At 42.7% G+C, this 13,187-nt stretch overlaps 2 protein-coding genes and 1 non-coding gene across 3 annotated transcripts; 1 reads left to right on the top strand and 2 right to left on the bottom strand.

Annotated features, from left to right (window-relative positions):
- Positions 1 to 984: 984 nt before the first annotated feature.
- LOC144741539 (ranBP-type and C3HC4-type zinc finger-containing protein 1-like) lies at positions 985 to 7,045 on the bottom strand. The gene is given in 18 exon segments (XM_078624059.1): positions 985 to 1,065; positions 1,300 to 1,447; positions 1,538 to 1,632; positions 1,743 to 1,787; positions 1,789 to 1,926; positions 2,052 to 2,166; positions 2,266 to 2,426; positions 4,119 to 4,302; positions 4,529 to 4,615; positions 4,735 to 4,788; positions 4,790 to 4,998; positions 5,000 to 5,062; positions 5,145 to 5,235; positions 5,353 to 5,581; positions 6,054 to 6,200; positions 6,203 to 6,227; positions 6,739 to 6,965; positions 7,006 to 7,045. Coding segments are annotated over 18 exon segments (2,139 nt in total).
- Positions 7,046 to 7,993: 948 nt separating this feature from the next.
- TRNAR-CCG (transfer RNA arginine (anticodon CCG)) lies at positions 7,994 to 8,066 on the bottom strand. The gene has a single exon. It is a non-coding gene; the product is annotated as a tRNA-Arg (tRNA).
- A 2,100-nt stretch (positions 8,067 to 10,166) lies between these two features.
- On the top strand, positions 10,167 to 11,063 carry PRLH (prolactin releasing hormone). Its single transcript, XM_078624057.1, has 2 exons — positions 10,167 to 10,341; positions 10,858 to 11,063. Exons 1-2 carry the CDS (start codon positions 10,167 to 10,169, stop codon positions 11,061 to 11,063), a joined length of 381 nt encoding a protein of 126 aa, XP_078480183.1.
- The last annotated feature ends 2,124 nt before the right edge of the window (positions 11,064 to 13,187 follow it).

Genomic DNA, 13,187 nt, shown 5'->3' with positions numbered 1-13,187 from the left:
GAAAAGAGTCCAGTTTAGAGGCAATTTATTGACCTTTAAGGCACAACAGAGCATCAGCTCTGGTCACACAACAGGACGTAGTTGTAGGTGGAGTGTGTAGATGGTGATGATACTGAGTGTTTTTCATGGTTCAGGGTATTAAAACATTACCCAGGGATAGGAAGCATTCACAGACCATGAAAACTCCATTTGTATGCTGGATTAATTACCATGCATCACGTGTCATGAACAATGACTTCCTTAATAGTTTTTGTTTTACACATCATCTGTTTACATGTGCCGTCTCTTGCAGGAATATTCCAGTATTGCTGTTAACAATGAATACACCATTTCTTGTTGTCACCAGCCTCAAATGACCTTTAATCAGGTGCTGTACTGCTCAACAAATAAAAAGAATATGTCTACTTTCTGATTAGGACTGTTTAAGATGGGTGTCAATAAAAGTCTGTGATCTCAGGGCAAACACCGACACACACACACACACACACACACACAACAGACTCATCTACACACCACCAAATATAGACTCTAGAAACCCGTCTGACCTACCTCTATGCAGCATATTGCATATTAAGAACAGAAAAAGATTCACTCAGACTTCCCAGAAAACTGTCATCCCTGCTACATGTTTGTGCACAAGAATAAGGCCACTTCAGTTTTTTTTTTTAAACGCACCCTGGTATGTATCTACCAAAACACCATATTTGTGTGTTCTACATTTACAGGGCAATCATTTCACAAGGCCATCACATGCGATACAAGAGAAGCCTATCTCTAACCACACTTGACAATCATCTATCATGCATATTTTCTGATAGCACGTGATGGTTAGAATTCTGCAATGAAAACTGAGATGTCTGCAGCTGTAACAATGAATTCTGCCCACTCTGTTTTCGCTTAACTCACTGTATATTTATCCTCTTAAGAGAATAGTTTATACTGAAATGATATTGTGAATCTCATTGCCTTCTACAAGTGAACCTCTCAGTGACAGTTTTGACATTTTGGATGGCATTTCTGACTGTTGACATTGCAGCGACATCCTCCATTGGTGTCTCCAGGACCCTTTGGAAAGACCAGAAATGAGAAATACAAAGAAAGACTATTATGCAAACAGGAGTCATTCACTCACAAGGTGAGCTGTAAATCTTTGAGATTTTTTTTTTTTTTTTTCAAATCTAACCAAGGTCATCAACCACATGGCGACCACGTTCAAACCATCTCATACTATGATCCCCTTCATAAAGCAGAGCTCATCTGTGAATTGAAAAACAAGGGTGCTATAAAGAATAAGATTACCTTTGGCCCCCAGCGGGGTCCTCTGGTCACCCAGCAGATTTCAGTGTGACAGACAGTGCAGCGCAGCCAATCACATCCATCTCTCTTCTGAACAATGATGCCACACTGGGGACAGTGCATTGCCTCCCCTGACTGCACCAGAGTCTTTTGTGAAACAGACGGAGGAGATATAAACACTCAAAAGGAAGCGTGTTATGCTATGCCGAACAAACACATTCTCTTCCACATCTTACCGTTCAGCAGATGTGTCGTCCTTCTCGCGGCCGAGTCATTTATAGCGCGAGCTGCGAGATCATCTTGGTATTGCTTGCAGTTCATTCCCTCGTGAATGGCCTGTGAAGGGAAATACATCTGTGAAAGAGGTGACACAAAGACCCCCACATGGCCGAGCAGCGTCACAAACTATCTGGATCCTACAGAAACTCTCTGTACAAATTTAATACCTTGCAGATGAGGCAGTTGTGTTTCCTGCAGACGGGACAGTGGAAACACGTTGACCGTGTCCTCGTACACGCACCAACCTGGGCAGTCTGCGGTGGCACAGTGATAGCTGCCCCTCGGCATCGAGACTCCGCCACTTGACAGACTTCTCTGCAGCCAGCGCTCGTACTCCTCTGCTGGAACCAGCTGATCACAGACAAATGGACAAGAAACGAGCAAAAATGACACAGACAACACTCAATAATGGATTGTTCACCGTCTGCAAATCTCGACTTTGTGAGAATATGAAGTGTTTGTCAGTGTTGCTCCACAGCCTCTGATTCTCCCTCTCCTGCAGGGAGCAAGTACAACGCATAGGTGTCGTCACTATAGGGACAGGACACCTCCGGCTCCTCGCTCAGCATGATGACTGAGCGCAGACATTCTCTGCACAAACGTTACAGATAATAAGTCAGACTCATGCATTGATTGAGGGCAACAACCCTTTTTTCTTCCTCTGACATGACCAATGGCCCCTTTTCTCACCTGCAGAAGCAGTGGAGACACTCCCGAAGCAGCGCCCCCTCTCCCGGTTGCAGCTCCACATAGCAGATGCGACACTCCAAAGGCTCTGGGTTCGGCACCAAGTCGTGGCCGTCCATCAACACCAGCTGGGCAAAATTCTCCTGGCGTTCCTCTTCCTTGGCCTGACACAGGGAGTGATTTACACTGAGTTTGTTTCACTTTTGATACACAACGTGCTTTCGGGTTTTGGCGTACAGGGCAGCACACATCCAACAAAATCAAGCATTTGAATATAAGATCCTCACATGTCGCTGCATAACCCACACACAGACAAACACAATAGACATTATGAACAGTGCATAGTTTATTCTGTTTGACAGACGATTCACCAGACGTCAGTACAACATAAACAACTCGATGATTACATTCAGTTCAAAAACGTCTTTTCTTCATTCGTCAAGACATTTCATTAAAGTCCAACAGGACAGAAATGTCCTGAAACAACTTTTTTTCTTTTTGGTGTCGGGTGTTTTACATAAGCACTGGAGACGGACACACACTGTGTGACACAAATGACGCTGTTTCATTATTATGAATACATTAATTGTTGTTTATAGGCTTAATGGCATTCACTGGATCTAAAAATTGGAGTGGTTCCTTGCATTTGTAAGAACATGGTGTGTGAGTGTGTAAAGAGCCAGAGACAGTGTGCGTGTGGTGTGTGTGTGTGTTGTGTTGGTACCCGCAAGGAAATACTATTTCTAATTGAATTATATTTATTAATTAAGTCTAGACAGTTTTTCCATTTACATGGAAAAACATTTTAAGACTAAAACTTTCTCTACATTCACTACTATTAACTGACTCATTGTCGTGGCTGTACTACAAACTGTCTGTGCCTGCGTGTGTGTGTGTGTGTGCTCAGTAGTCCTGGTCCAGGTTAAACAGCAGTGAGTTGTTTTGAGCCCCTGCACTCCTCAGCACCTCTCTCCCTCCCTTTCTCCTTCAAAAAAAAACAGAGAGAGAAGAGAAGAGAGTCAACCTGAGAGAGCTTTGTCTATTGTTTGCCTGCCATTCCAACTTTGATCAATTTGAAAACATAGCAAATGTTGCAAAAACAAAATGCATGAATTTAGAATTTTTATATTTTTACTGTTTGAACAACAGGAATGTGGACTCTCAGGAGAGGTGCTGATACATTTTGTATTTTAACCTGGTGATTTCATTTCATTCATCTTTTAGCACATTAGAAGAGAGGCTAATATTACTGAGAATGATAAACAGCTGTAAAAACAAAATGATGACTTATGAATTACTAGACAACACATCGTTTTTAGTTGAGGTTTTAGCTGTTTCCAGCGTTGTATCAAATACTATGTGACCCCTACATACTGTTTTAACCTAGTTGTGTAATGCTCCTAAAAGGTACGTCTGTTCTACATTTTACATGCGTTCACCTAGATAGATAGTTTTATTAATCACCAAAGGAAAAATTCACAACACCACATGGTTTCAGTTTGAATTGAAGAGTACCACATACATGGTGGATTCACATCTGTTAACCTGATGCACCAGTTGAGTTGAGATCTGACAACCTGGGAGAGTTGGTACTTGACAGGGAGCAAAAAACATCTTCACCATCATGAAGAGCATTCAGTGGTGTTCTGCGCGTCTTTATATGAATAAACAGTCCAGCTGTGATACTGAAGCCTGAGCAGGATCTCTGCTGCCCTCTTAATGAGCTGATTGTAACACCCAAACCTACAGTGTGTTCCAGTTGCGGCGGATGTACAAGATCATACTCGTTCTTAACGTGAATTTTCTCACAGGTGCCTTGAAAGGTAAAAGCTGTAAAGGTGTGTTTGAGTTCCTACCTGCTGGTACTGTCTAATGGCCTCCTTCTCCTGCTGGATCCGTTTCAGTTCAGTCGTGTCGGGCCGGTATCCTCCTGGTACGATGTAGTTCGCAGGGCGGTTCGTGCTGCAGATCTCACAGCCGGGTCGTGTCGGTTTGTTAATGTAAGTGCAGGAAGGGCACGACCAACCCTGATGGACAGACAAACACTGCTGAACCATGTTTGTTCCAAGCATCTTTTCAGGGAAACATACTTAAAGCAAATAAACAAAGGATGAGCTACATTCCAGACTGTCTAACATTTAACCACCTCTTCCACACAGTGACCGCAGGTGGAGAATGTCCTTTAAAAAGTAAAACCAACTGAGATAAACCAGCTCTAAAAACTTGTACACAATCATAGAAGTTCTGTCTGTTACCCTGGGTGTAAGTTGTGTTTGGATTCAGTGCTTCGTTTAGTTGAGGCATCTCAAGGTTGATGAGGTCCCTGAGCTCAGTGACGTCTGCTCTGTCGGACCTAACTGTAATTTGAGAAGAAAACAATGACAGAAGTGTAAAGTCAGATGGCTCAGCAGTACTGTGGTGTTGTACGTTCACGCTAATGTAATAGAATGTACAACATTTCAATGCCCTCACTCACCGGAGCTGCTGCTGATATTGAGCCGAGGAGGCAAGGTGGTGTAGGGTCTCCAATTCTTGTGATGAGGTGCCATTCGTAGAGGTAGATGGGAGCGGAGGGTTGTGGAGAGACTGAGACGGAGAACCCAGGAGAAGCACGCTCTCCTGGTCCTGCTGGAGGACTTGAGGTGTCAGGCGAGTGTGACGGGCTGACAGGAGGTACAGGAAAGCCGTGTCGCCGTCCTGACGAACACCGTATGAGGCGAGCGAGCGCTGGCTGGCCACACAGGCACTGGCCGATCACCCAGCGCTGTACACGTGGGTGAAAGCCGTACTCGAGGAACATCTGTGGGGGGGGAAACATCACTGTGACTGGTGATGAAAGGCAATCAGCAGTGCGATGAGATGAAGAGGAGAGACATTCTCACCTGCTGTTTCAGTGCTGCAGTGGTCATGTGTGGGGAAACTTTCACAGTGACACAACATGACGACAAACAGTCCTCGACCACGACAGCCAAACTACAAGACACAATGTAAGAAACGATGCTGGTATATGCTCAAATTTTAAACAGCTAAATACACACAATCGTATCAAAGGGGTTGGATTTAATTTTAAAAAAAATAGCTCATCCCTACTTGATTTCAGTGTCTTCATAGGCTCTGGCAGACGGTTGGATCTTCAGGGCAGCATGCTGACGTGCAAGTGTAGCAGCAAAGACAGAAGCAGCCTGGAGGTCACCTGCCTCTATGGCTCGTGTCAGCTCGATGCATGTTTCTTCTACGGATGGATACACGCAAACACATACGTACACGCACACAGACAGGCCCGCGCAGGTGAACCGACGGCCAGAGGTTGCTTTCGTACCTCCAAACAACCACTAGGGGGCTAGCAATGATGCAATGGATGAATGAATGAATAAACAAAGGAACACAAATTAGTCAGATACTTTTGAGACCAATGACATCGCATCCAAGCCAAACACTCCAATGACATTTTGTGTTGGCAAAAAAGATCGATTTGCACACAAACCTGTGCGTTGCAAAGCGTTGTTGTGCGGAAGAGGACAATGTGCATCATTATCTTCAGGGGCGACTGCTGATAAGACATCACAACAGAAAAAGTATGAATAATACAACAAAATTAATACAAAAATCAGCTGTTCAACATACGGTAAGAGAAGGGACATTCAGATTCACCAAAAACAATACTCATTTTGCTCGGCATATTTTTATTCACTGGTCATCAACATCTACCCAACCAAAAGACAAATATGTATTCAATACCAACATTTTATTGTAAAATCATACTGGAGGTATTGAGCAGAGGAGTGCCTGACCTCTCTGGGCTTCTCTCAGTGATGACATCACCACAGTGGCCCATTCTTGGGCCTCCTGCTCACAGCGAAAGTTGAAGCTGATGCAGTCGTGTGGAGGCGCTACCAAACTCAGTTCATGGCACTTTGGTGACTTAACCTTGTAGTTTATGTCTCTAAGTCATACTCGGCAAGGCTCTGGAGGAGAAAGGAAGCGTTAAGGAGAAGGATAGGAAGAACGTGAGGAAGGAAACTGATGTGTGCTTATACTTGAGTTGTAGGTTCCATCTAGGTACGATGAAACCACAACAAGGGCAGCTTGCTAACTATCAAAGCTTCAAATCAGACGTCATTTGTCCTAGTTTCCTTCTTTAGGAACAGCCGATGCACCTCAAATTGTTCTGTTATGTAATAGATATGAATATACAGTTGCCTTTGTAGGTCTGTTGTAGATGGACAAATGTCATCAGTGACAAACTCACGACAAGAATGTCACTCACATGCATGTGACCACATCGACCATAAAATGTAACGTAGAAATTGCACTGTGCAATGCCAAATCCAACATGTTAGTTTCTTAATTGTTGCTATTAGCGAAGATATAAATTATTCTAAAGACATACTTGTTTGGTAAACACAACATAAAATACCCCAATAATACAGTAGTTTGGTAATACTACTGTGGAAGGACGGCTTCCGGTGGACTCACCACGCTCCTGACAGCCCCGCTGTTGTCCCGCATAGACAGCCGGAATTCCCCGGACTTCCCCGGGTCCATACTGAGCTGCAGGCGTAGTGACTCGTCACTCGCTCCCGGAAGACAAAGCGGCCTAATGCCAGAATGGCAAACCGACACCCGAACTGACATGAGGACCGTCTGACAGCCGGGCTGTGACACCGCATAGTGGCCGGGCAGAGCGGCGGGCGTCTCCGCCGTGAGACTGGCCGGGCAGAGCGGCGGGCGTCTCCGCCGTGAGACCCGCGGTGGGAGTCCAACCGCCCGAACTCAGCGACATCCTACAACAGTGTCATGGAGGAAGTGAACACGAACACGGGTCCGGACTGTCGAACCTCCTCGTTTGCCTCGTCCTCTTCTTACAATATTAATAGCATACTGTTGTTGTCGCAGGGTACTAACAAACAGTGCGCAGTCAACTAACTGCAATCACTTCCGTAAAATATCAGCTTCGACATGTCTCCTCTTCCGCTTTTTCCTGCAGATTTGTCCTTAGGAGGAGCAGACGTTTCCTTTTCTCAGTCAACAATAGTTTCTAACAATCTGCTAGTTCTATTTCTGACGTCAATCTTCTTCGTGTTGTTGTTTTTCTGCTTCTTCTTCTTCCTCGTCGTCTTCTACTTCTATGTTAAATAGCGGCACACAAATTTGTAAAAATGATATGTATCGCCATCTACTGTATCGGGGTGTGTACAGCCACACTGTCAATGAACCATTTTATTGACTAATTGGCTCAAAGAACAAACATTAATACCAGGTCAGCAATAATATATGAAACACACACACACACACACACACACACACACACACACACACACACACACACACACACACACACACACACACACACACACACACACACACAATTACAAACAATTGTTTGTTTGGGGACATGATGCTGTGGCATTCATAACAGATATTCTCTTTGTGCCCTAGGCTTAATTCAATTTATGTTTGCAGAGGAAGATGTCAGACCACAAGGGGACAGCAATGCATCCTGATTATGGGAAATATAAATTACATTCCTGAAATAAAATAGGTTGTGGACATTTTTTTCCACAGCTATCATTTATCAGCTGCTTCTGAACTTTTGCTGACTTGTTTGACATATGACACCACATTTGCAGTAGTTTCTGTGGTTATAAAGGGAGTTTGCACATTGGGAACATAATTCTGGGCAACAGTCATATTTTGTGGAGTAAAGTAAACTCCTGTTCATTTGGCTTAACGATCCAGGTGGGACTTGAACCCACAATCCCCAGCTCCGGAGGCTGATGCCTTGTCCATTAGGCCACTGGACCTCTGTGAGAAGCACATTTGATGTGAAAACAAGCCACCGATCAATAGTCTGGGAGCTCTCATAGCACTAATGTGGAATAGCTAGAACAAACAAACTCAAACATTTATTTGACATTAAAACACAACTCTGTTCACAGTTTAGATGCTCTAAAATCCTATCCTTTAGGGCCTCTGACAGGTCAACAAACACTGTGATACACTCCGACGCTTGTATTGCTCTCATTCATGTCTGACAAATATTTGAAGATATGTTCAGATGTGGGACAGAAATCCGTTTAAGGAAATTCCCCATCGATCATTTCCTCCCAAACCTTATTTTAAGAGGAAGAACAAAACATGGTTAACCGACGCACCAGCCCACACATTCTGTAGGTCACGAACTGTGAGGCAGTTAACAAAATATACTGTAGCACGTACGGGGAATAATTAAGACCACAAAGCTCAGCTGGGTCAAGCTCTTAATCACTCTGCTCGCAGGGCTTCCTCGATCGATAGCACATTCCTCAGCAGCAGAACGTCACAGCCCTCCTGGCCCGAACAACAATAGTGCCACATTGCAGTTATGATTCTCGCTATCCCACCGTACCCCCACCCACTGCCGCAGTCATCTCTCAGAAACCCTGATGACAAAGGCGACACGATCCCTTTCAGTCAGGCGCTGATGAGGAGTCTGTGATGTTTGTACTGTTAAGAGGAAGAGGCAGATGTTTCTGAGGCAGTGTTAGAGGGACACACATCTTCAAAAAAAAAACAATGTTGATCCAGATGAAGGGTTGAAGGAATGACTCATAGTGCTGCTCACGTGAAGAAAACATGTTTGGAGGCCATTTAGTTTAGTTTCAGGGTATGAATGTGGAGTGAATGAATAATCCAATGTAACGTGTCTTTGAGTGTCTATAAAAGTACTATATGACATTGATGCATTATATGTGCGTGTATATACTGTATACATATATTCATACTGCACAGAGCTATCAATTCTTATCACAACTATTTTTACTGGTTACCAAAGTCTTCACAGGTTGAAACAAACAGGACAAATCATTTTCTAGCCTTTCTGTGCTCTGCCACAGGCTGTGGGTATTAGACCACCTGAGCTCCAAATTACTGCTCCTCTAATCTGAGGAGGGAAGGTTGCCAAGGAATATTGATGTATAGTTCAACTGTATTAACTCACATCAGTGCTGATAAATTCAGTTCAGTGGTTGTACTTCAAGATGCAGTGTCACATTTCACCTTTCATGGACGCTTCCAGGCCCAAAGGTGTGAATACATGAGTAGGGTCCTTTTTCCTGTGTCTCATTAGGGTTAGTTTGGTATGCACATTAACACTCTGTCAGACTATGTCCTTGAAAATAAAACATGATAAAACGACTTCCTAAGCTTGGCTTTTTGTGTGTGTCCTTCCCTGCTCCTTGCAATCAAACTGATTGATGAAAGGCTCATGAAAAACCACCCACCACAGTTCTGGGTCACTATCTGACAGGTCTACTTTAGGTGGTGGGTCTTCCCCATGTTCTCTAATTTAAAGTTGTCTGAATGTCAGTGACCTGGTGATGGATGGCTCTGCTGCGTGACAGACTTCAGGTAAACTCCAAAAACGCAGCTCCCTTTTTCAAACAGGTTCAAGGAGTGGGAAGAGGGGAGGTGGTGATGCAGTCTGGGATCTCTGTGGGAGACTGACGCGCTTGATTCATCATCCAACGACCACATGAGCTGCAGGGACTTATAAGCTGGAGCACACCTGCTCAGCAATAACAACTTCAGACCTCTGCAGCTGACCTCAGCTTCTCCAAGTTCAGGTAAGGACGTGTTTGCCAGTTTATATACTTTTATTATATACTTTTTTAAAAACTTTTTTTTTCTAAATATGTCATGGGCCATTATCATAAGAGGGTGATGATTGCTGGCAGGACTCTTACATCCTGATACTGTTGATACTGTTTTCAAAGTCTTTGTCCTCCTTTCGTACATTTCTTATCACTATTTCCTCATGAAGCTCCGTCCTCATGTGTTTAGTAGCAGTCTGTTGCTGGCTCCCTCCCCTCCTTCCCCAAGACTCCAGCGATCCTCCACCGGTGGGTTCTGACCGACTCCTCAGCATGCTGGCCGGCAGAGCGGCTGGTGACGTCCGGCTCTGCCTCCTGCTGAGCCGCTGGCTCCCCGGAGCTGCGCTGCTGCTGCTGCCGCTGCTGCTGAGCTCCTGCCGGGTGAGCGGCGCGCACAGCACCACGGTGGAGCACGACTTCCACATCGTTCACAACGTGGACAACAGAAGTAAGACTTGCTTTTATAAACTGTATATTTGTCCTGAACTTACGTAACTATTTTAAGGCGGTCCGAAAATAAAGACTTAAAGTTGCAAGACATTATTTATTTTCCTTATTTTCCAATGTTATATATATATTGCTCTGAACTATTTTTCAATATGAGGATTGGATTTCTTTTATTATTAACTGTACATATCACAGGTTGCTTTAGTAAAGGTGAGCCAAACTACCTTGCAAACTGAACGCCTCAATCGTAGAGCCCTGTTGTTACATGCTCTGACTGTACATGAAATGCACTGGATTATCCATGTTCTGTCATTTATGATGCAGCCTCATACTGAATTGGTTTCAAATTGGCAAGTGACTGTATGTTAACTGTTGTGAGTGATTAGTGTAGATTTGTATGAATCTGGGCAGCACGTCTCCTGCTCTTTATGTGTTTTAATTCATCATCAAAACTGCCGAATATCTGCTTCTACCTATACTAAAGATCGTCTACCATTGCTACTTGTTTGCTGTCCAGGTCCAGAGATAGACCCATTCTGGTACGTGGGGCGTGGTGTGAGACCCATCGGCCGCTTCGGGAAGCGATACAGCAGCATGGAGACTCTGGGCAGCAGAGATATGCAGCCTTTTGTGAAGATGTTTGAGCGGCTCCTCGACAGTCTCAGAAACAAGGAGAATTTTGGGAAAGTGCTGCAAGAAGAGGACAGGGATTGGTTACCGTGACAGCATTCCCTCTCTCCTTCCAGCATGGTAACGACCGGGGTCTCCATCCTGTACCTGAACCGAGTTGATAGATATATACTGTATATATATACTTCAGTTCTCCATTCTGTGGTTCTCTCTGCTCTGTTCTGAAACATTATCTGATGACAAACTCACGCTCCACATGTATCTGTACATATAAAAATGCAGTCTATATTGATTAATAAACCAGAGTATACCTGTGGATCCCCACATTCTTTTGGAGATTTTGCACAACAAACCAGTTGGCTTGTTTCTGGTTTGCAAACTTTATTCATTTCAGAACACATTTTTTCCTCTCAGTGTACAGTTGTACGTAATGAACCTTTCATTTTACTTGTTACTATGACAGTGAACGGCTGCACTGTGACACCGTACATGCCGCACCTCACCATAGTAACCCACACTGGATTTAAGCATGATCAGAGTGTGCTGACAGATTTGTGAACGCCGCATCCTGTCTGAGATCATGTCTGGGACACAGTCAATGGTAAGTTGTGTGACTCTTGGAAAATACAGCCTCTTGCACATGACAATGAAAGATTGGTCATCTACGATTGGCAATACACACATTATTCTATATGATAGCCATCTTTTCACACATATACATATATTAACAATTCAGAGTTGAGATGTTTTTCTGTTTTACATTAGAAAAATACAGGACACTGATGATTGGACCCTTGTAGCCGTGCTTCCCATGGATATTTGTACATCAATTTGATAAAAACCAGAAACATGCTTTTATACACCAACACTTCAAGACTGACAAAGTTACAGGATCAATGTGCAAACCACTGAGAGAGGGGAGGTCTCAGTGAAATGGTAACTAACAGAGAGGACAGAGTGTCCACATAGATCCAACCCTTACACCCAAAAATGAAAGGCAGTTTTCTTAGTGTCGTGTAAAATGAGTATAAATCATAAAGTGGTTCCATTAACCCTCACCATGTTTGTAACGTTTACTTATGTACCTACTATTATCAAAGACTAAGTGAAGGCTACACTGAAAGCACAGGATGCACGAGTCTGACTGAGGAGGGCTCCTTCCGGGAAAATGAAAGCCTTTGCAATAGCACTTTTTCCAAGTGATATTGCATAAAAAAGTTCCGTAAGTAGAAAAATAAATTGCTTTTAACAAAATGATGGTTTCATGGCAATGGTTAATCACCCCATTAATCTTCTTTTATGTAAAAATCTTTACAAGATATTCTGAAAGCAACAAAATAACTTCTGAAATGAGCCAGCAAAGAGAAACACACAGTATATTTTGCTAAAATAAAAGGCCACAAAGTGTGAAAGAAATGAATTATAGGGGAAGAATGGGAAAACTACAAAACTGACTTTGGCTTGTATGAAGGGATGCTCTATTTCAATTATAAAAACCTGAAGTTCAGACGGTTTATGTTGAACTACAAAAAACGTATTTTGATCATTTCATTCTGACTAATAAGCTGTCACCAGCATCATCTTTTATGAGTGAAACATTATTTATTAAAGGGAATAGTTTTGCTTTCTGGGATATTTTTATTATTAATACTGGTTAGCTTAGCTATGACCATGAAGACAGAATAGAAAAAATAGCTTGATAGCACAATAATAAAAAAGCTGTAATAATAATAATAATAATAATAATAATAATAATAATAATAATAATAATAATAATAATAATAATAATAATAATAATAATAATAATAATAATAATAAAATTATTGTGGACCATCATTTATCAGTTTTCTCTGCTGTCATCTCTTACCAAAGCTAAACTAACCAGCCAAACTGATATGAAAGTTGATCTTTTCTGACTCTACACAAGAAGGCAAAGCAGTGTGATCAAATGTAATAGAATTAACTACTCCAATAATAATAACTATTATTTTTTTAGCTTTTCAAAAAAAAAGATTCACTAGCCATGTTGCCATGTAGCTTTTTCATGAGAGCAAATTAGAACATAAACCCTTCACACATTAAACAAGTGTGTGTAAATAAGTGCATGAGTTTTAAATGTGTGTCTAAGATACAATCATCCCAAATGGGAATTACCATCTGATAGCTGTGAAAACTGACAATCATTCATAAAATCAGTAAAGGGGCTTTCAGGGGTGT

The sequence above is a fragment of the Lampetra planeri genome, unplaced genomic scaffold (genome assembly GCF_965212315.1).
Source record: "Lampetra planeri unplaced genomic scaffold, kcLamPlan1.2.h2 scaffold_590, whole genome shotgun sequence".
Classification (NCBI taxonomy): Eukaryota; Metazoa; Chordata; class Hyperoartia; order Petromyzontiformes; family Petromyzontidae; genus Lampetra; species Lampetra planeri.
Note: the sequence above shows the minus strand (reverse complement) of the source record. Positions and strands in the feature narration are given on the sequence as shown.